This window comes from Dreissena polymorpha, chromosome 16, assembly GCF_020536995.1.
Source record: "Dreissena polymorpha isolate Duluth1 chromosome 16, UMN_Dpol_1.0, whole genome shotgun sequence".
In the NCBI taxonomy this organism is placed as follows: Eukaryota; Metazoa; Mollusca; class Bivalvia; order Myida; family Dreissenidae; genus Dreissena; species Dreissena polymorpha.
Genome location: NC_068370.1, coordinates 34,012,331 through 34,035,306, shown reverse-complemented (window position 1 = coordinate 34,035,306; position 22,976 = coordinate 34,012,331). Strand labels below are relative to the sequence as shown.

The window sequence follows — 22,976 nt, the reverse complement described above, 5'->3', positions numbered from 1 at the left end:
ACTGTTCTTACTTAAAAATGCCCATTTTACCGACGTATTTAATGTGTTGTATTTGATTAGCCATCATTTGAATTGCGTTAATGCGTATACAGATCGCATGCGTTTGTTTTTTATCATTTCAAGAAGTACAGTATCGTGTTATTTGTGGGAATTTAGTTATCTTTCGGCAATATGACGCTCCATTGCAAAAAATATCTTAAAGTTACTAGCAAATCAACAGCTTCAAATGTATAACTACACGATATCGTTGATCAATATCATATATTTATCGAGTACGTTTTGGATGATTTTTTTATTTATTGTTGAAATATCCATTGTTTAATTGTTAATGAATGCTTTTTAATTTTTGTTTTGTTACGTGATGTTTGGGATGGGGCGGAGTACCCGTTGTAAACCTCGCACGTCCGGTATGGTGACCACAAATCAAACTCGCATGCCCTCGGGAACGGGAATTGCTTTGATGAGCAGCATGTGTACAAATCAAAACGCTCATTTAACAGCCCGTGAGTGTGCGACGTTCAAAGGGGTGAGGCGAGAATGACTCTTATCAAAGATGGAATAGAGCAGGACCACATTGTATTATTACGATATGATTTGCATAGAAACTATCTATTTTTTATAAAGTGAAATAAATACATATGAATGTAAATGTGTTAAATATGTGTCGAAGTAAGATTGTAAACAAAACATCAGATGATATACAGATTTTGTTTTATAAAGTTTCATTGGTATACATTTTAATGTTTATAGTTAAAACTCAATGCCAATTGTCACTTGCTCCCCGATATGGGTTATCGATAGAGGCTGTTACTTTCGCGGACCTTTCGGGATTAATTAGCCTATCTTTGATATGAGACATTTGTATTACTCAATATGCTTGCGTCATCAGATATATTTACCAATATACATGTATTCGCATTTGAAATGATGCACAAGCTGATAATTTAATGGCGTCATTTGCATTCGTGAATAAATTAACAGATAGTATTAAAGAACATGTATTGGGTATGTAATTACATTTATAAATACGAATATAAAATGATGTTGTTCTTCTGAGATTGCAATAAACATGTACCAAAATATTATCTTATTTGTTAAGAATAATTAAATTATGTTTAACGAAAGGATACTCACAATAAACTCACAACTTAATTTGCGAGTGTTTAAGTTTGTATTGACCACGTTATATATCAAACTCGTTTTATGTATATTTCCATTGCTCTTCCTCTTCAATTTAAGTCCATTGTGGCAATGAGTGAGTACCTACTGTTGTCGATATTTATTTTATCGGGAATTCATCTGTTGCTCGGCGTTCCTTCAGCTGACAATCAGCTACTGCTGCAACGCTTCTGTATATGTCGTTTTATGGGATCGGCAAAGCTTCCATGTGGAAAGCTGGGATATAACTCTTCATAATTTTGTCATGTTCCTAGAGCTCTCAGCTTGAATTCCAAATTCTGCAAATTCCTCTCTTGGCCAATTATACATTACTGTCTTTCAGAAGACTTTCCGAAAAAAGTCGAGTAAATTGTAATGAGTCCAAGAACATTAAAAAGGTTTGATACAAAATTGCCATATATTAAGAAACAGTCCGAATAAAACATTCGTCGCTCAAATTTAATATACTTGGACATTTGAAAAGCCGAAGTGTTATGTTCAGATGGGTCACCATAATAGTAGGATGGTCGTGATTTGACTAATTCGCATTTATAAAGTATTAGGCAGCCTGGTGAAGACCGGTTTGAGATTAATCACAGACTTAACCTATAGACGCGACGGCTCATGATGTCCTAGAAAAAATGGTGTGAATCTTAGTTAACTCAACTCGTGCCAATCAAGCGGTAGGCAAATACACATTTTGTGTCATGCGTTTTCGATCGAAAACTGAATTAAATTTATTTTTCACAAAACAAATATTCAATTTAAAAAATACATTTAAAGCGATGGCCTTATAAAAAACTTTTAATTAGTCTCGGTGGATTAAAGTTTCTTATTCGAATGACATTGACCACGAACTGATACGGTTTAAGTGTAAGACATAATTAAGACACATCTTATTGAAAGTAAGGTTAACAATTTGAAAAGTACCTAATTAACAAAAAGCCAATAAAATTTGTGAAGCCTGAAAAAAGCACGTGTCTTTCAGACAAAAAGTGTTCCATTAATTCCCCCAGGAAGTGGGCAAAGACCTCAGTAGAGAGCGATCAAGAACGATGCCAAAACATGTTATAAAAAAGAGGCAAGTGAGACTGTGCTCCAAGTGTAATAAAATATTATCGAAAACTAATATCATTTTATTCAATTTACTCAATTTGTCGAAATGCCCTTTGGCTGAAAATGTACAAATCCGGAATCCAACGTAAATTGTTAAGAATCATACGTGATATGTATAATAAAGTAAAATCATGTGTAAAATCAGGTAACACCTATTCCGACTTTTTTGAATATGCAGTTGGTTTAAGACAGGGGGAGGTAATCTCGCCGATCTTGTTTTCATTCCTTGTTAATGACCTTGAACTTTATTTGCAATATGAACCTTCTTCTGGATTATTATTTGACGATATTGTGTTAATGCTTTTACTTTTTGCAGACGATATGGCCATTTTTGCGAAATCGCCAGATGAATTGCAAACCCATATTAATCTTTTGCACTCTTATTGTAAAACATGGGGACTTACTGTCAACACAGACAAAACTAAAATTATGGTTTTCAGGAAGAGGGCATACTATTGTCAAATGAAAAATGGAATTTTGATGGCAAAGAATTAACTGTTGTAGACGATTTTAATTATCTTGGCATTGTTTTCAACTACACAGGGAGTTTTAAGGTTAATCAAGAATATTTAGCAGGTAAAGCAATTAAGGCATTAAACGTACTATTGCAACATTGTAAAAAGTACGATCTAAAGCCAAAGATACTGTGTCAACTTTTTTATTCATTTGTTGGCTCTATACTTAAATATACAGCAGAGGTATGGGGATTAACGCAATCAAAAGAACTAGAGGGAATACATCTGAAATTTTGCAAACGTATTTTAAATCTTATAACTAATACATCTAATGCGGGCGTATATGGGGAGTTAGGTCGATACCCTCTGTTCATTACAAGGTATATACAAATTATTAAATACTGGAGTAAAATTATACATACAGATAATATTATTATTAAAAAGGTTTATGAGCAGGCCAAAGCAGATTGTAACGCTGGCTTAAAAAAAATGGGTATATTATGTTAAGTTATTGCTAAGCAATCATGGTTTCTCTAATATTTTTGAAGACGCTGAAAATGTCGATTTTAAATCATTTATTTGTATTTTACAAAAACGTATCATTAACAATTTTATTCAGGAATGGTCCAAGAGCATGCGGTCAAACCATGTTCTTACTACTTATGTACTTTTCAAAAACAATTTGCATTACGAATCATACCTCGATTTACTACCTAGCAGCCTAAGAATGTTTTTCTGTAGGCTAAGACTATCGGTTCACCCACTAAGAATACAAACTGGTAGATATGGTAAAAATAGAATTGCTAGGGATCAGCGTTATTGTTTATTTTGTAATTCACATGATATTGAAGATGAATATCATTTTATGCTTATATGTCCATTTTTAGAGGAGATACGCAAAAAAAATTGTACCTAAGTATTATTACCAACGCCCATCGATGTTTAAATTTTTGAAAATGTTGGGCATTAATAACAAACCCAAATTACTTAAAATTTCTCATTTAATTAAATACGCATTAAATAAAGAAACTCACTGTTAAATGTAAGTTCATCCTCGTAAAACAAGGACACATACTTTAACATTTTGAATATCACAATATGTATGTATATCACAATCAAATGTAATAAGTTTTATACTAAAGACCAGGTATACCGTATAAACAGTTATACCGTAGTTACTGAAAGTGTATGATTACCGTGACATGAATGTTCTTAATTATGCTTTGTTTGTTCTGTTATATTGACGATGTACATTGTGCAAGTCATAATAACACACATGTTCTGTTCTGTTCTGTTCTTTATTCCAAAATACACAGAGTACAAATATTTACGTGCTCATCACATTCACCAAATCTGCTATCAACATCATGCGAATTTCCTGTTTACTTAGCAAAGTAAACTTAGAAACAGCTGTATTAGAATTTCACAGTCTTATATTTACTATGCACTGTCTTTTGTTACTTTAAGCATATTAAATGTTTAAATAGAACATATGAAATAACTATTATTTCATTCATGTTTGCATCTGGTTTAAAATTTGACCATATCGGTAACCTCGCTTGATGACAATTCGTGCTCGCTTCGTAATAATGCATACCATATATTTACGTAAATCGAGCCGCGGAGAAATCGACGACTTCTTGGTTATTGACAGCAGATGCATGATTGCAATTCGTTAAGGTTGTTTTAATTACAGATTATGACCAGATTATGACGTGGTTAATTGATATTGGTCTTCGTTTTTTATGACAAAGTGCACATATCAGATAGATGTGAATATCCATCTATGCTGTTTAACAAATTCGTTTGACCTCATCAACACGACAAATTTGAACCCAATTTTCATAACGGTACATATACTTAAGAGAACTCTATTGTCAAGAAGGAGAGTAGAGAATCAAACATAGGACGGAACTGATCATCTCGTTGTAGTCTTTGCAGTGCTTCCGCTCTTTACGGAAGTCATGGAAATGATATTAGTTAATTTTAGTATTGTGTGGACTTGGAAATGTCACATTATTTATCAAATAAAAAGCCAACAAATATTCTTCAAAAGAGTGTTTATGTGTTATCATGCGACAACATGTTTACTGATATAGATATGTTGAATGGAAAAAAAACACATTTCAAGTCAAACGTAATAGGTCGCATGTATTTTCAAATATGTATTGATTCATTAAAATGTCAGCACGGTCTTTCGTACAAATCATCGCTGAGACTTGTAAGTTTAATACTTAAAAGCTACAGTCAAATTATCGCCAATCAACCATTTTTCTGTACTAACACTGACAACTGGGAACAGTTCGGTGGTGGGAACAGTATTCTAGTGGTTGGAACAATAGTCTAGTAGTGGCAAAAGTGGTGTAGTGTTCGAGAAGTGGGCTAGTAGTAGGATGCTGGTCAAGAAAGCAGAAGGTCGCTAGTTTGAATCACACTAAATTTTTCTGAGCAAACATCACCCGGTAATCTCACGCTCTCTCTTCTCCGGCGTGTGAATAAATTGGTACCTGTGAGGGAAATAAGCCAATGCACCTATGCTGCATACAGCGCCAAAGAAAAACGAACGAGTATCATCCCATCTATCAGGAGTTTAATTTGAAAGTCTGTTTAAGATGCACAATTACATACCCCCGAACCTTTAACCTTATAACTTTTAATACAATGGTAAATTTAAAAGAGAGAGAGAGAGAGACGAGAGAGAGAAGAGAGAGAGAGGAGAGAGCAGAGATAGAGATAGAGTAGAGAGAGCCTTCTTCGCTCTCTCTCGAGAGGATCTCGAGCCTATAGAATTCGCCCCATACGCTGAGAGAGGTTAGTAAACTAATTAAGACTGATCGTTTTTAATTATAAATTAGACAGTCAGCCTAAATAATGCATACATATCGTTTTCCGTTACATTATTTTTCAATTAATTTACTTGTGATATGTTTCAACCTTTTAAATATCCGTTGCAATTTTGCAGATTTACTAAGTCCTTTGTAAATTATCAACCGGCAAACACGCTGATACTTGTTAAGCTTTAGATATATTATTTAATAGTACGTTGAATATGAGAACAAGATTGACGATAAGCAAATTATTGTGTCTGAAAATTAGTTGATGCAGAATACCACGACGCCATGAACTACTAGAAGTAAGAACAAACCTTAAAACTCCGTATTACAGTTATAAAACCTTTAATAATTATCCAGGAGATAAACAACTGGTATTCAGAACAGAATACGAAGAACACATTTAATATATAGAGTATATTTGTTGGATTTGGGATATACTTTGTCTATGATCACAAGTGAATTAAACATAGATATTCCAGCAAATCCAACCAATTTTCTATTTATTGTATGCTAACAGGTGATTATGTTTGTATTTGTTCCATTCCGGACATTAGTATTCCCTGTTGGACGTCCCGAATTGTTATTACATGTATATTCAAGGGAAGCTTTTCTGTGTGTTATTAAAACAATGCAGAGTAATCGCCCTTGGTAACATTACGGGGTCTCAATGGGGAAACCAAAGATATATATATTAAATAGTTCCGGTCAAACAATTAACATAATCGATAGTTTTTACTGTTATTCTTCACTGTTTGAAACAGTGAATTATTGTTACGCACCTCTGGTTAGAGGTATACCGGTACTTCTTTATCGCGTGTTTTAATAAAAACAACTTGAGTCAAAATAAACGTTCAAAACGAGCTTTTATTCATTGAACGACATTTCACTGCAGTTTAAAATCCCCCGTGAAAAAAACACAATGAACGTTGAGTTTAACCACAAATACACTAGGGTGTTAATTATATCGCTTGTGACGCACAGCAAATCAGTTCTGCGTTCATTTACAAATGTGTAAATAATACAGTAAAAGTGTTACAAAACTTTGAAATCAGTGTTAACTTAACGTATACTATATAAATACAAATTGATAAAAATTATATAATCGATGTCATAAATGACTTACAGGTAAAACAAATTATTGTTTGTTTAGAACGAAATGCGTCTCTACTAGACCTTGACTTAAACTTGACTGACTCATTTTTTACTTTATGTTTTAGATCTTACAGTGACAAAATTTAGTCAGTGACCAAGATTTTGGTCATTAATGACCGTAATTCTTGGTACCAGTGACCACAATTGGCCGCTCACGTGACGGACCAAACATAAGGACCAAAATAATGACCAAGAAATGGTTCGATACATGATATCATTTAACAAACATCATAACAATACGACAAAATGGCGCTTTATTTACAACAAAATATGAAAATTATAAAGTATTGCAAATGGATTTACTTTGAATTGATACATCTTGATGTTTACAATTGGACTTTGATTGGACTTTGAAAGTGACCTTGTGGAAGGAAAATTTCCAAGAATTCGAGGAAGCAAATGGCTGCCAAAAATTACAAAGTGCAATTGGAAATAAATAGATATACTGGCAGAAACTGTCTAATACTGGAGTTCACCAAGAAAAGAAAACCCATGGATGGCTAACATCTAGATTAACGTTTTGGTAATGTTTTATATTATATTCTCAGTTGTGAAAATGTGTCGATTGAAATACATGATATATATATATACATGATATCACCAGAATTAATAACTTCACAATCCATGAAAAGATAAGTGCTACAATCACACCTAGGGCGTATCAATATCAGTTGTAATTCACTGATATTTCTTTATAAACCATCGGAAAGCATCAATAAAATGGTTATATTTTGAGATCTTAAATATTCTTAAATATTAAACAGTAAGCTTTGAGAACAAAAGAGTGCTTAACCATGTACTTGAGCAAAAGTTGTTTTCTATTAACATTAACGATTCTTATAGGTTTCAATATGGCCTATACAGCTGTCCTCAAATGATACATGCATACTATATATTCCTGTAAATTCCACCATTTTCAATTATAGTAAAGAGATTTAACATAAATAGACCAATTTGTATACCACATGCATAGATTGTCTCCTAGCTCATTTGGTAAAGCGCTAAACTACGAATCAGAGGTTTGCGGGGTCCATTCCCGACCTTTCCATACAGCTTGTGTAAAAATTGTCATTTCTCCCCCAACGAACGATTCGAGCAAATGTGTTCGTGAAATACATGATAAAAGCGAGGCCTTCCAGCTACTAACTGACCACTAACCGGCAGCTGCATTGACGGAATCATCGAAACTCAACCTTGTTTTGACCATTTTATAAGCGCCTACCAGTTATAAGCGTCAACAGAATTTTCGGAAAAGACGATCTATTGTTTAACCAAACGCGAATGTAATATAAGAAATTATTGCCCGATTGGTAGTTATTACATTTCAGAAACGTTGCATTTTAAAATTATGCAAGGTGTGATAAGGACATTTTACACATTGTACTCACGTTCGTTTGACTTAACTATTTTACATGAAATTGCTAATGCTGTGGAATAAATACATGATGTGTTTCATATACGTCATAACTAACCTTGTTCAGAAAAAAAATGGACAGTCAGAAACCCGTATCACGCCTGTCACTGTTTCGTGATTAGTTGCACAATTGTTCTCGAAAATCTATGTATCTTGTTAGAAATAAAAGCTATACATGTTTATGACGCTCAACGGAAGGCAAATCGTGACGAAAGTATTCAGAAGTTATTTTCACAATTACGTGCATATGTTTATAATAAGCTAGTTTTGGCCTAATGAAAATGTCCGCAAACATAACTCAATAGGCACGTTATACCGATGCTTTCTCGAAAGAACGTCCCAAGTGATGCATTGATACAATTAATCTTATCAAGTGTTTACGACAGTTTACGGTCAGATATAGAGACACGTATTATTTACGGAACGGATTCATATCGCTTTTTATTGTGAATGATGATACATTTCTTTATTTCCAGTTTGGAAAAGTGAAAAAAGCATTCATCCTGTCGGGTATAATTTCAAAACTATATATGTCCTATCAATGTGATTGTGGTTTTAACGGCACCAACCTTTGCTTTATTCAAGTTATCACCTTTACCAATCACATTCAGGTTTAATTTGTTAGACATAAGTAAATTTCGCATTAAGTGCATTTGCTCAGCCTTACAAAAACGATGCAAAACATCAAAGTGAACAGATACATAATAACTGAAACGTCAGCTGGACATTAAGCAAAAAATTCTTTTTATACCAACAAAGTATAATTAAACAAAGATACGTTACTCTACCGCTGACAGCGTGTGGAGTACAACAATTATCACGCGACCACGAATGCCGAAGACTTTGTCTTTCAAGCCAGAAAATCATCGAGGTGTTGATGGATCCATTCGCAACGTAACGGATAGTTATGCCGAAGCCACTTTATTTCAGATAAAATATGACAATAGAAACAGATTAATTTTCTTGACGAAACATATATTTAGGGAAACATGATCATTTTCGAAATACAGATATTGAAAAACGTATAAAAACGGATGAAATACTGAAAGAGCCTCAATATGTCAACTCAAGTAATTATATTTGATTTTCTCCAAACATTTAATCACCAGCAAACAAAGTCAGTTTTCAATCAGTATCTAGCAAAGTAGTGATGTTCAGGAATAACTCTTTTGGGGCGATATTGTTATGTCTTGAACAGATGTAAATTTTTAATTGAATGCTTATGAATGATTACCCTACGCAGAGGGGCAGATGGATGATTGCTCTTTATTTACATTGTGAATACTTTAAAGATGTACACTCATAAGTAAACGTCATGGAAAGGTCCTTGGTATTGTTTTGTTCGATTTCAAACATACATTTCAATTCCACTTGTTTCACGTTGTAGATTTTTCTTTTAACAGTCTTTACAAGTTTGCATGACATAATGATATTTCTTGCTAAGTGGGTGTCTTAAGCATTTGCATCGGTCTGGATGGAGCTGTTGTCTCACTGGCTTACTATCTCTTGACTGTCGGCCTAGACTATGGGTCCATCGAGTTCACTTCGGTTGCTTTAATTGCTTACAAAGTGAATATTCATAGTTTGCTAACGAAGCGTTATCTGTTGTATGTGGTGTTTCTTTTAAAGGTTAGATTGTTTGCAACTTCGCTCCTACGTTTCCGGCGATAGTTCTGATTCTTTAATTTAAACATTTTTCTGTCTTTGATAAAAAATTCATGTGTATTGTTTTGACACTAGCATTATAATAGTTTTAGTTTGGGATAAGGTATCATGACTTATTGCTGTCGTTTTTTTATAATCGTTCGAAAATTGGTATCCAGAGCAGAATTGATTCTGTTTCATTTTGAAGTGGTTCTTAATATGTTAAATATGTTGTGGAACTTTTGATTTCTTCTTTTTTACAACGTTTCTGCTAGCAATTCGTAATTTGAGTAAAACTGCTTATTTATTTTCTTCAGATGTTTACTCTAACAGTGCGGCAATTATTAATCATTTGTGTGGCACTATGGTACCATTTTAAGACGTGGATACATATTCGTATAACTCAGTATCATATTCGTTACGGATATATTAACATAAACAACATTATAATATGTTATTTGTTATTTTATCAAATGAAGGACATGCAATTAAAATGTTAATGTTGTAATCGCCTACAATTTAAGGAAAGTGAATATAATAAATAGTTAAATTGTACGAAACATTGGAGAATGAAAGCCATAAAAACAGTACATTTATTCAAACGTTTTGCAGGCGGTAAATGTTGTTGGTGAGAGGTAAGAGGGTTTCAATTGCAACGCATGTTAAATCTGTACATATATACCTGGTTAGGTTTTTCACGTGTTATTTATTTATCAAGTTTCCATGAAATCAGTAAAACATACTATGTTTTTGATACTAGAACGCCTTGATAACTTATCGCCTCCCACCCAGCGAGTTGAAGCTGGGCATATCGTAACACAATTGAACTCATTCTCAATAGCTCTTACATGCCAATTTGTAAAGAAGAGCTAATATAATTTATAGTGTTATGTCAACCTGATATAATAGTTAATTCTCTTAATGTTGAAAGAGGAATTGGCAATTTGTTTTGGAAAACTTCCAAGAGAAGGTTCATAGGCTAATGTGTGTTTAAATGTTGAGTTTATAAAATGCAACTATTTAAATGCATTCAACTAATTTCGTTTAAAACACATACGTTCCGACTTTTTAACAAAACGGAACGCATCAAGAAAATCAGAAAAGATTTGCTACATACGTATGCAATTCCGTTTTTATCCAACAGTTTCTTCAAATGTGAAGCCAAACACGTCCAGACAATTTTGAAAAGAATATTCTATTTGATTTAATGATTTAACATTAAAACTTGGTTAAACATTTTATCTGTAAATGTAAACACCTTCCACATATTAACCCGTGCTCATATGACATGAGTTTGTACCAAAGAGCACAATACAACAGTTTAAATGAATACATATAAAGTCAGGTAACTTGTCAAAGCACAATATTTCGTGCATCCGTATATTAAGATTGACCCCACGCAGACATCGAAATATTGGCATGCAATACTGGGTTTGATTTATATGGATGTGTGTATTATAATATTTATGGATTTTAGACCTTTTCCAATAAGATATTCGGCATTGACAGAAACGAATTCGTCTAATTAATTACATTTTCTACATAAGTGAAGCCATTTGAAACAGCTAATTGTTTGCCTTTAATTATAGATTTTTACATGTGAAAAGACGGTCCTCGTCTTTTATATACATTAAATTCGTTGTGCTTATATTACATTTTAAGATCAAATATCGCAATGTGTACCTCAGGTAAAAACACTTGGATGTATTTCAGTTACAGAATTTACACAAATACCATTTCATCACAAGCATACGTATGCATAAATATACATTTTAAAGTATCATTTGACAGTCCGGAGTCGTTATCTTTTTCAAACAAATAGCTAAACGACATCTAAAAATGTAACAATAACATTTAACATGATCGGATTAGCTGCCACATAGTTAACACATTTAACTTGCTATTAGGGATCATAAACGATTGTTAAAACTTAAGCGTCTATACCTGAATTAGTATAATTATACCATAGTCCATGTAAATGAATATCGAACCAAATTTACGGTTCCTATCTAATAAAACACCACGATAAGTGATCGTTCACATCCGCGATATTCTAATCAATGGCATGTGATACAATTATTACGTCATTAATAAAATGACCAATGCGGAGACAACATTTTTTTCGTCGCCAAAAAAAATTGACTCACGTAAAATCAAATTGCTCAAAAGATACTATATATCAAATGAAAGACGTATGTGCATGCACCTTACCAGAGCTACGGCTTATAATAACGTATATCGCCCAGGTTATTCTTTAAACATGGACACGCTTAAACCATTGGAACGTTTTGTAGAAAACACTCAGTATGGCGTAAAACAGCTTAAACAAGTATGGTAATTATGAATCAAAATTGTCGAATAAATATTCGGATCACACATATCCACAGCAGCACAATTTATTGCGCCTAAACAAGTGGACTGACTTTTCTATTTCGTAATTGGACTATGCATTTTTTCTAAACTGCAGTAATCAATGTAAAAAGTTTACATACTGAAATATTGTTATTCCTGAATACGAGTTTTTGCATTAAAATCGCTGTGGCGATGGGAACAATAATGATAAAAAATAGTCAACAGCCATCGAATCTTTAATGCGTTCTTGTTTTGTTTTGTTTTGTTTGGGTGGGGGGAGGGGGGGGGGGGAAGAAGGGTCGTTCTTTTGGTGTAAATATTCCAATAATCTCATTCAAAGCGCGATTGAATGTATAACGATATATATGTGCAATATAATAGGCATTGAAATTTTGATACTAATGGGTAATGAATTGCATTAATTTTATTCAAATACGAAGGTCATTTTATTTTATAATTTGGAAAATCGAATTTTCTTTATAAAACAGAATTGTTAGCGTTACTGTACTATACGTGTAGGCGTATTTACTTCCACGTATGAATAAGTTCAAGTGCAAATGTTTTGTTCTAAATGATAACTGAATGTTTTTCTTGATGGAGTTATTATATATTCCTCGTTTCTTCTGGTGTAATTGTATTACACGAATGTAAGAAACGAGTGGATCGTATTGTCGAAATGCAATTATTTAAACGAGAAGTACGTTAGTTAGTGCGCTTTTTGATGAATCACTTTCAGGAATCATAATGAACTTCTAAGATGTCTGAGCGATTGCTTCAGAATAAGTTAATAATACAGTTGCCACCACAAACGTTAATGAGTATATACCAAGCGATGTTCACACAGCTAATTAAATTGATCTGTTTTCGATAGAATTTTTTTCAAGAGATTAAAACCTTGTTTTATTGAATGAATAAACATGAAATGTGAATAATTTCGCATTTTAAATTTTTCATTACGCGAATGCAGGCTGAAAATTCCAACGTTACTGCTTTTGTAAAAAAACATGTATTAGTACGCTAAAATTTCGCCCAATTTCCTGAGAAAATGTTTTGTGTCTTTGGGCGTAGCAGGTGAAGGACAGCTTCGATATACCTACAGGAGCAAATCAGGTCAGAAATCACGGAAGAACCATAACGATACACCAACAAGAGCAAAGGCCGGTCGGCAATGAAGGTCATGAACATTTGCGTTTTAGTATATATAACCATCGTATCGTGTTTACGGGTAAAATGCGTATTTATGTCTATCTTTCCAATTACTTGCTTTGGATTATGGATTATGGACTTGATATGTGTATTGATGATTTGCAATTTGCTCTTAATAAAGGACTTCCTTCTATTCAAAGTGATACAGGTTTATTTGATACTCATTCAGTTTGTTAAATTGTATAGTGCCGAAACTGATGCGACACAATTAAAGTCTGCATGGTTAAATAAACTACTTGATTTACTGACCTTTTGTCCTTGTGCACTCTTAAATAAGTTCCATGGCTACCATAATTAACGAAGATTCCATGTCAATCACATTCATACTAGTTATTCAATTTATTACCCCTTAATACCGCTAATCTAAGTCCCAGAGACAACAATTGTAAAACAGTTTAATTATTTATAGTATTGACCTTCAAAGTTTACTTATATCAACACAAGTTTTACAAGCAAAATTCATGCATATATTTATACGTAAATTTATTGGATGCATTTATCCTTTTTATATATTGCATTGCACAACAGTATGATGTGTGCTGCGTGGATGCAGTAGCGTGTATCCCCGTACACATCTTCGATGTTGTTATGTTTTCAGCCTTCAGAGGCTGGTAGCGGTATTGCTATTTTTATTTTTTTTAGAAACCTGTTTAAGACCTTTCTTATACTTAGATTCTATACATTCTCTGTATTTAAAAAGTAAACTTGTTGTTCATCAATTAAGAGTTCTGCAGGTTATACTCAATTTTTACAGACCATTATCTGACAAGCTGCCTTTTACTATTTTATGCATGTTGAATTGGCAATGTGTATTAATGTAACTATAAGATTGGTGGTTTTGCCAAATTATAAACTATATATGGATAAATTGATAACAAAAAACCCTAAAGTTGTTCTCTCCCCATTGAGAATTCCGATTACACGTAGTATTCATTTGCCGTATAATTATAGAAAATTACTTTTTTCTAAACCTACAGTCAAAATAAGTTTACTTCGAACATCTTTCATTGGAGATAGATTGCGGCAGGGTTCTAGTTCGCTGCGTAATCGAGCGCCGTGTAATCGGTATCCTACAATAAATAAGTGCAACTCCAGGAAGTGTTTATGTTGCAAGTTTTTAAATATGTCCTTTTGTATTCTTTCATCTGTTTATAACCGCAAATTTTCAGTTAACATTAAATCTGATGTCTCATGAAATTATATGCATGTATTGTATGTAATTACTTGAAATGTACCCTGCTGTGGTGCGCAATACGTTGGGCAGACTGGTAGATCACTTAACACACGTTTTAGGGAACTTTTTTTTAAATTAAAAATAACAATAAATTTTACAACTTTATTTACCAGCACTTTAATAAAACGGGTCATAGCGTAACTAATATTTCTATTCAACCTGTGGAGCAACTTATTTTTGATAATGGTACTTCAAATCAGTACCAATTAAAAGCAAGGTGCATGTCGGAATTTGAATGGATTAAACGTTTGCAAACAGCTTACCCACTTGGATTAAATGATAACATTTTAAATGTTGGAACTTTTTCTAAAAATCCATTAATTAATTCATTTTCTCTGTTAAGTAAACGTCTAAGAAATAAACGTTCACACGGCATAAAGAAGAATGGTAACATAAGGCGTAAATTTAAACGTCTGCTTTCTTTAAATGACTGCTACACATTATTACAAAATGTTGGTAAACATAAATTACTAAATGCACTTTGCTCTCTTTCTGTTTCTTCGCTGGCGCATATTGATAAGGAATGTCAACTTATTTTACTTCAATCTGACACACTATATGAATGTGCTTGTATTATTGAATCTTTCACTGACTACTATCTTAAACCTTTTATTGAAAGTGCACATAACAAAACTAGAAATTGTATCAAAATTTTTTTCGTAACCAAATTTGTTCGTTCCCAATTTTTTGTTCGTACCCAATTTTTTTTTTCTACCAAAATTTTGGTCGTACCCAATTGTTTCGTACCCATTTGTTCGTACCAAAATTTTTTTTGGTACTAAAACTTTATTTCGTAACCAAATTTTTTTTGGCATAATTTTTTCTTCCCCAATTTTTTTCGTACCTAAATTTGTTTTCGTACCCAAATTGAATTTGTGTAGGAAATCTTTTAGTATGTTGTGATATAAACTAACTTCAGGTAAAATTGAAATATCATCTGCAAGTGCAAAATATGACTGTGAAAGCTAATTTGTTGTCATTTCTTAGCAAAAGAGAAGAATATAAGTGCATTAAATGCATCAATTCAGATTACTTGACCTGGAATAGTTGTTATTCAAGTTGACCCCCAACTATTATATAGCCGAATAAGAGCGAAATTGCTTTCCGACTTAAATTCAAAGGCATATTGGTTGACCGTGTAGCGTTTATGTGCTACATGTAGTCAGAATTTAACGCCAGGGACTCCGTGATCCAGTAACGCAACAAAAGCTTGTGCGTAAAGCATGAACATTTAAAAAGAGCCTCATTTCACCGACATGGAATGGCGGACATGTTTAAAGTTTAGACAGTGATATGGATCAATAATATTTGTTGTGTTGAGAATTCTGCTGGAAGCTGTATCCCCAGAAGAAGTACTAGAAGCCCCTTTCAGGAAGCCTGCATTGATCTGAGCTGCCATTCTGCCCCTGTAACTACATGCTACCTCATTTCTTTTATTGGAAGCTTATTGATTTCTACACTTCCGAGTATCTTTGATCTCTCATTTTTACTAATGTGTTTATTGTCTTGGATGAAATTGGATCTTTCTTTAGTACATAAATGCATGTTTTTGTTTTCATTTTATACCTATTTCTATTGGGTATTTTGACTTTTTCAGGTAGAGGAATGTCTGCGACTAAGCCGTAGGCCACTGGATAAGGGTTGTTGATGGCAAATCAGGTAATAATTCTAAATTATTATCATGTACACAAGCATATTTATTATGCTTAAGGTGTGACATACTGTCAATAATCAGGTTTGTGGTAACTCAAACCCTTGCCGTCGTGCAATTACCCTTGCAGTTTGTATCGATAGTTCCGCGTCCTGACACGTAAAGCTCGTGCTTTGTTGGCAGCGAAAGTTGGCACTAAACAGGTTTATCCTTGTTCCTGAGCATGTATGCAGTACAGCTGAGTTGATTTGCTTCCTGTGAATCATTATGGAATCTTGTTTTGATATGATTAAAAATATGAAGTTCCCATTTAAAATACATATTTTTTGTTAATTGTTAAAAACATGCATTAAATACTCCCACTGTGAAATAAAATATATCAAACAGTTCAACCAGCTTTTATTACTTACCACTAATATTAACATCTGACATACAGTGAGAGGGTCAGTAAGCTGAGTGGTAAATAGTTACATACAGCAATGATCAATATCTGGGGTCTAAAAAATTATAGAGCAGAACTAGGGGAATATGACTCAGCAGGTTAAACAATGGAGATAGATACTGCAAAATTGTGTACATTATGTCTTCATTTCAGCTTTCTCTTAGTTGATAGGCTAACCATAAGTTATAATGACTAAAACAGTTGTTAATTATGAAAATTCTGTGCTATGAAAAATTAAATAAAACAGTAAATGGTACATAATACTGACATAATAAAACCAAACTTTACTTCACAGGACACAAATGTTCTGACCAAATTTCATAAAGATTTGGCAACTGAATTAAATAAAACTATAGTGTTAACAAGATTTTACTATAGCCGTATAAGGAAAAATCCCCCCCCCCCTCCATTGGAAGCCATGTTTTTCAAGCAAACATAAAATGTTGACGACGGACGACGCACGACGGACAAAAAGCGATCACAAAAGCTCACCATGAGCAAATTGTGCTCAGGTGAGCTAAAAAGGAGGGTCACAGTTATAATAAGATATAAAATAAATATGCATAGGCACGATTTATAATTCTTTTACTCAGGTAAAACATAAATCCAAATATCAGTGCACAATATACAGTTTATTTATCTCACCACAAAAGCACAAATTAACATCAAAACACATGTGTACACTTAACAGTTCATTTATCTCAGCAAAAATAAAAATAAACAAAGCAATCCACTTTCAAAAGTTAATTTATCTCAGCAAAAACTAAAATCAAAATACATTTGTTCAATATACCGTTCATTTATCTCAGTGGGTTTGACACCCAAATCAGTACATTTGTACATTTGTACATTTTTGTTAGAATGTTTACATTTTCATGAGGAAAAGGGAACATCGAAATACATATGCCCTATGTTCAATTCACGCAATCCAGTAATATATAACATCCAAATACACGTGCTCAATACAGTTCATTAACCTATAAAAAATAATATTGAAATCCATGTAAACGATTAACAATTAAGTAATGTCTCGATGATGTATAACATCGGCATTCATGTTCTGCAGTGCATTTACTCATGATATATAACGTCGAAATAATAGTTCCGAGATATTAGGAAAAATAGCTTCGAATAAATGTGCATATATATAGTTCTTTTTCACAGGAATGCATACTTTTCTGGATTTCAAGTTAATTTATCTCAGGCAAATAAAAGCTTTTTGACGTGGACACCTCTCATATATTAAAAGCATATAGACGTGGACACCTCTCATATATTAAAAGCATATAGACGTGGACACCTCTCATATATTAAAAGCATATAGACGTGGACACCTCTCATATAAACATGCACTCCGCTCAAGTAGCTTCAGGCACCTACATACATGGAATGTTACTCATAAACGTGAATACGGATGAAGCACTATTAATACATAATTACAATTAACAATTAAAGTATTGGATAATCTGCTTTGTCAATGTAACCAAAGTTATTTAATAACGCTAAAAATAATGTTAGTACACAATTAGATTTTACTCAAACAGTTGTAAGCAAAACATTCTGAATTTCAGGCCAACACTCGTAAGTAGTAATATTTTTAATGTTAACAAAACGTCTGAATTTTATTATTTATGCTGCTTAATATGAACACACGTATAAATGTTGCGATTTTACCCACGACGTGAAACTTTTTTACGAAATGCAAAGACCTCATTTGGATTTTTAAATTAGCGCAACATATACCGGTAACAAAATCATCCTGTTTTATTATGCTTAACTGAATTGGTATGCGGATGTCAAGTCGAATTTCAAAACGTAATTCAACAACATAAAATATAGAAACCACTGTTAGCAATAAATCGTTTCACTCGGGAAAATATACTCAAAGCATGGGTTGATTTTACCCCAAATAATAACATTAAAGTAACTTAGTACTTTCCGCATGTCACTACACTACACGTAAGTAATATATAAATTTGCAAACACACGTACAGTTCATTCAACTCAAGAAGACATTGGTATATATCACATAACGAAAGGAAGCATAAGTAAAACATCTACTTTTACAGTATCCTGCATGTAAATATAAGAAAAATTAACAAAAGTTATCTCACTCTAGCCATCATAAACATTGAATGCAAATAGTGTATTCTATTTCATTAATGTTTATTACTCAAATATAAACTTTTGTTAACATATACTTTGTTGTCAATACCGCAAATTAAATTAAATCAGAGCCACAATCGTAAAAACGCACATATTGCCAACAATTCACCTCAAAAAATCTTGATAGCTATAAACTTTAAGTTCGCTTAAAACAAGTTCAAATGACCTTTTCACATGGCACACATTTAACTATCATATTGAAGGCAATACAAGTTTTTTACCCGACCTTTATACATCGAGCTGAGCGATTAAGGAGTAGAACTTACAATCAATATATACATTTTTGATAGAATACAAATAACGTTCAAATTGCATAAAAACCACGATATTCAGCTATATGTTGTATTCAGTGTTCTTCAACTTATAGACAATATTTCAATTGCCTTCTTGTATTTATCGTTGACAATATAGACTACTCTTCCCTGTTTACAATCTTGAAAATTTGTGCATTGAAATCTCGGTTGCCACAAGTGTTGCGGACGAAGTGAAACACGCTGAAAGTAACTCAGTGTCCATTGCTTTAAGTGGTTCAGACAGTCCCTTGGAAGTGATGCAGTTATCAGTGTAAAGTACCCGTCTTTCGGGCTCCTTGTTGCGTCCGGTGGAGGAGGCAGGACTCTTTTGGGCTCCAACATCTAGCTTGCGACGTCCGCTATGTCAACATAGCCGGCACTATCCAGCTTGATGTATTAAGTTATGGAAGTTTTTTGGAAGGTGTGCATTTATATAAACTCAATATTAAATTAATGGTTTATCTTATACATTCTTACCATAAGTAAATAATCAAAATATATAGAATATATTCCTTAACAATTTTTAAATTTAAGCTATAACGACAAAACACATTTCGAACCATTGATCCCAATACTTTTTCTGGTTGAAATATCAGATGCACAAAACACCGTCTATGGTAGTCATTTTTAACTCTTGACAACTGATGTTTAATGAGGTCGGATTTTCATTTCGGAGAATTTTAGAGAATAATGATGTCCCCTAAATCCATGCCAGTTAACACCGTCAGCATCGGAATCGTGTTTTCCTTTAAGGTATAGCCCGTTTATGTTCACGAGATGACACTTGTCGTACCAGAACCCGCCTTTGTAGGACACTGCACATCCCTTTGATGGGCCACTGTCAGCAGCCGAAAACTGCATACCATTGTGTGAAGAAAACGAATCTGTGACATTCCCACTGAAGAATTTAATCGATGATCTATAAAGATCTGATTCTGGTCCCACAACGAAGCGACCGTACTCCGCCACGCGACAGTCGTTTTCAAAATCCTGCAACTCAATTCTCAGTTCATTGGGTACGGTTGTAGTAAGGCGGTGAATGAACTCATTCCCGAGCCAGAATTCACCTTGCAGGGATCCGAATCCATAAGCATAATCGATCCAGGGCCTGGTGAAGTTTTCTGAACCGTCTTGACGTCTTTGGATCACGGTCCACCCACCTCCAGCCGTTGTTTGGTCGCAGTAGACTTGAAGTGGCCTCCATACAGACGTTGGATGGATGGAGTAAACACCATTAGAAGTATACCCGTGCCTGAGCAAGTCTAAACAATCTGTGAAGGCGTTGTCCTTTTCATCAACTTTATTTCCTATTCGAGTCTCTAGGATAGTTTTGATCTCGTGTACGTCCTTTTTTACAGATGAAAAGCCATTGACCGTAGTTATCAATGATTCAATATAGGACGCAGTTCTGTTTCCTGCTTCACTAAGGAGCATGTTTCTTTGAATTTCAGAATCGGTGTGACACTTAAGCTGACTTTCTACACTTCGCATAAAACGTTTTTCAACAGAAAACCCCCTTTTCAATCGCACAAGTTGTTGTCCGATGGGAGTTTCTGAGTGCGCAAAAGTTGTTTTGGACACCACATCTTCACCAGGTTTACGGTTCCATGCGACAGCCGCAGACATGAAGTCACTCATATTTCTAATCGACTCTAAATCCTCTTTTAATTCTGCCATTAAAAGACGAATGTCTTCCACCATGCGCTGTTCCATTCTTGAAATCCGTTCACTAAAGATGTCGCTTTTGTTTCCATAAATGCAAATGATAATTAGTGCACACCACGTGAAAACCTTAAAACTCGCAACCATTTTGTTGTCAGTGCTTTTCTGTGCTCACAATGCTTATGATCAATAGTGCTAGATTTTCGACATCAAGTAGTCCGTGTAAAACAGCTTGACGTGTACTCGGCAAAGTGTTTGAACGGTCGTAGAAACACTTGATTTAACTACGCTTTGTATGGAATACCATTTGGGTCGACAGTCAACAAGACATACAAGGTAAAAAGAGAAATATACGTCGACGTACATATTCGTACAAAAATTGTACGTCGACGTACAATTATGAAATACACTTCGACATATATATTTGTACGTCGACGTACATTTTTGTACGTCGACGTACAAATTGTCTGAACAGCCAATCAAAACACTCGTCTCTTGAGCCGCTTTTCCTTCAGATATATTCACAATAAATGCTTTAAATCTCTTTTTTAATTGAGGACAAGATGAATAAAAATATCAAAATTGAAATTAAAAAAAAAAACAAAAAAAAACAAAGAATTTAAAATAAGTATCTACCACAGTATTTATCTAAAATCGATTTAAATAATAAATATTATACACTTTAGTAGACAGCCGGCCGATGTCTGATCTATATGTCATAACTTGACGTTCAAATGGATAGGGATCACCACAGCAGGTTGCTAATACACAGTGTAGACTTCCGCTGTATTATTGTGGCAACACGATTGCTTAGAAAGCTTAGGCAAAATAATATGGAATCAAAATTTGAAATAAAAATCGTATAGAGTCTGAAAATAGCACCGTGAATGTTTTACATGCGGATCAAAGCAACAGATGTAAGGGGTCTTCTGATTGGCTAACACTCAAGGGTCGGTAAAAATCGTACGTCGACGTACAATTTTTTAAGTCGAAGTACATATTGTACGTCGACGTAAATTTCTCTTTTTACCTAGTAGGTCTTGTTGACTTTTGACCCAAATGGTACGTCATACGCTTTGTCAATAATGAAATACTTTCAATTCCAAGACAAGTTATATCGTTACGCCATGTTCTGTCAATCTGTCCTTCTATTTGAATGTTCGTCTTTGGGCCGTCCATAAAGCACAGGTAGTTAGCGTGTTGCTATGATATTAATTAGTGAAACATCATTTTGAATGATAAATAATCATATTATAACGAAAAATTATCTTTTCTGAAAAAAAAATCACTATCAAATATATATATAACAAGGTATGCAACTCAAAATCACCCCAGAACGGGGTGCATCGCTTTGAACAGCCATATCTTCATCAAGTGTGCGGCGATTACGATCTCGGTCTTATTCAACAAAGAAATGAATTTCCTTTCTGGAAATGTATGTCTTGATATATTTTTACAAATGCTGGGTCAACTTTTAAGAAATAACACGATACACAACTCGCATGACCCAGTTGACAATGGGGGGGGGGCTAGTCCGCAGTCCACAAAATTTTAGCCTGCGATTTCTCAAAGTACTAAATATTAATATTAAAAACTTTGAATACTTATCGGTAAACCGGGCAATTTGTTGATAATACACGACCGAATTTTTACCGATGGTCAAAGATCTGTTACAATAACAGATACATGTGAGATTATACTCTTAAGTATAGGTAATTTTAAAAGTAATACATTTATATTTCTTTGCACACACCTAAATGGCCGCAGGGTGTTTACTTTCACGAATATTGGTTTTTCTGGAAAAGATGTGCCACAAGATATTGCAGCAAGAGACCAACAAATCAGACATTGTATGGTTTTCTATGCGAATGAGTTATGTTGAGAAGAAGCCGAACTTGTTGAAACACTGATGTGTTTAAGCATGCGTGGCAAATGCTTAGGAATTGTTTTAAAGATGCAAACACTTGGAGAGGAAGTACCACTTCTACTGAAGTTGCTAATTGTTCATAAATAGTGTTGTTTCATAATTCTTAACTCAAAGTGTTCTCTGAAAACTAGTGTTTAATGGTAAGTCGCTTTGAGCTCAGCTGCACAATGATATACATGCCAATCATATTATATCCTGTTGGATAGATAGATGGACAAAACACAAGTTCGCCGGTGGGTCGGTCCTTTCACCATTTGTTTGCACTCAATT

At 33.8% G+C, this 22,976-nt stretch overlaps 1 protein-coding gene across 1 annotated transcript; it reads right to left on the bottom strand.

Moving 5' to 3' along the window:
- Positions 1 to 17,277: 17,277 nt before the first annotated feature.
- LOC127861394 (techylectin-5B-like) lies at positions 17,278 to 21,034 on the bottom strand. The gene is made up of 2 exons (XM_052399842.1): positions 17,993 to 21,034; positions 17,278 to 17,924 (listed from the first exon to the last, which is right to left on the bottom strand). The coding sequence occupies exon 1, from the start codon at positions 20,924 to 20,926 to the stop codon at positions 19,766 to 19,768; it is 1,161 nt and encodes a 386-aa protein (XP_052255802.1). The 5' UTR covers positions 20,927 to 21,034; the 3' UTR covers positions 17,278 to 17,924; positions 17,993 to 19,765.
- Positions 21,035 to 22,976: the final 1,942 nt, after the last annotated feature.

What these genes read in the sequence shown, in the direction of transcription:
- LOC127861394 (XM_052399842.1), bottom strand. Translation starts at nt 20,926, where the DNA reads ATGGTTGCGAGTTTTAAGGTTTTCACGTGGTGTGCACTAATTATCATT.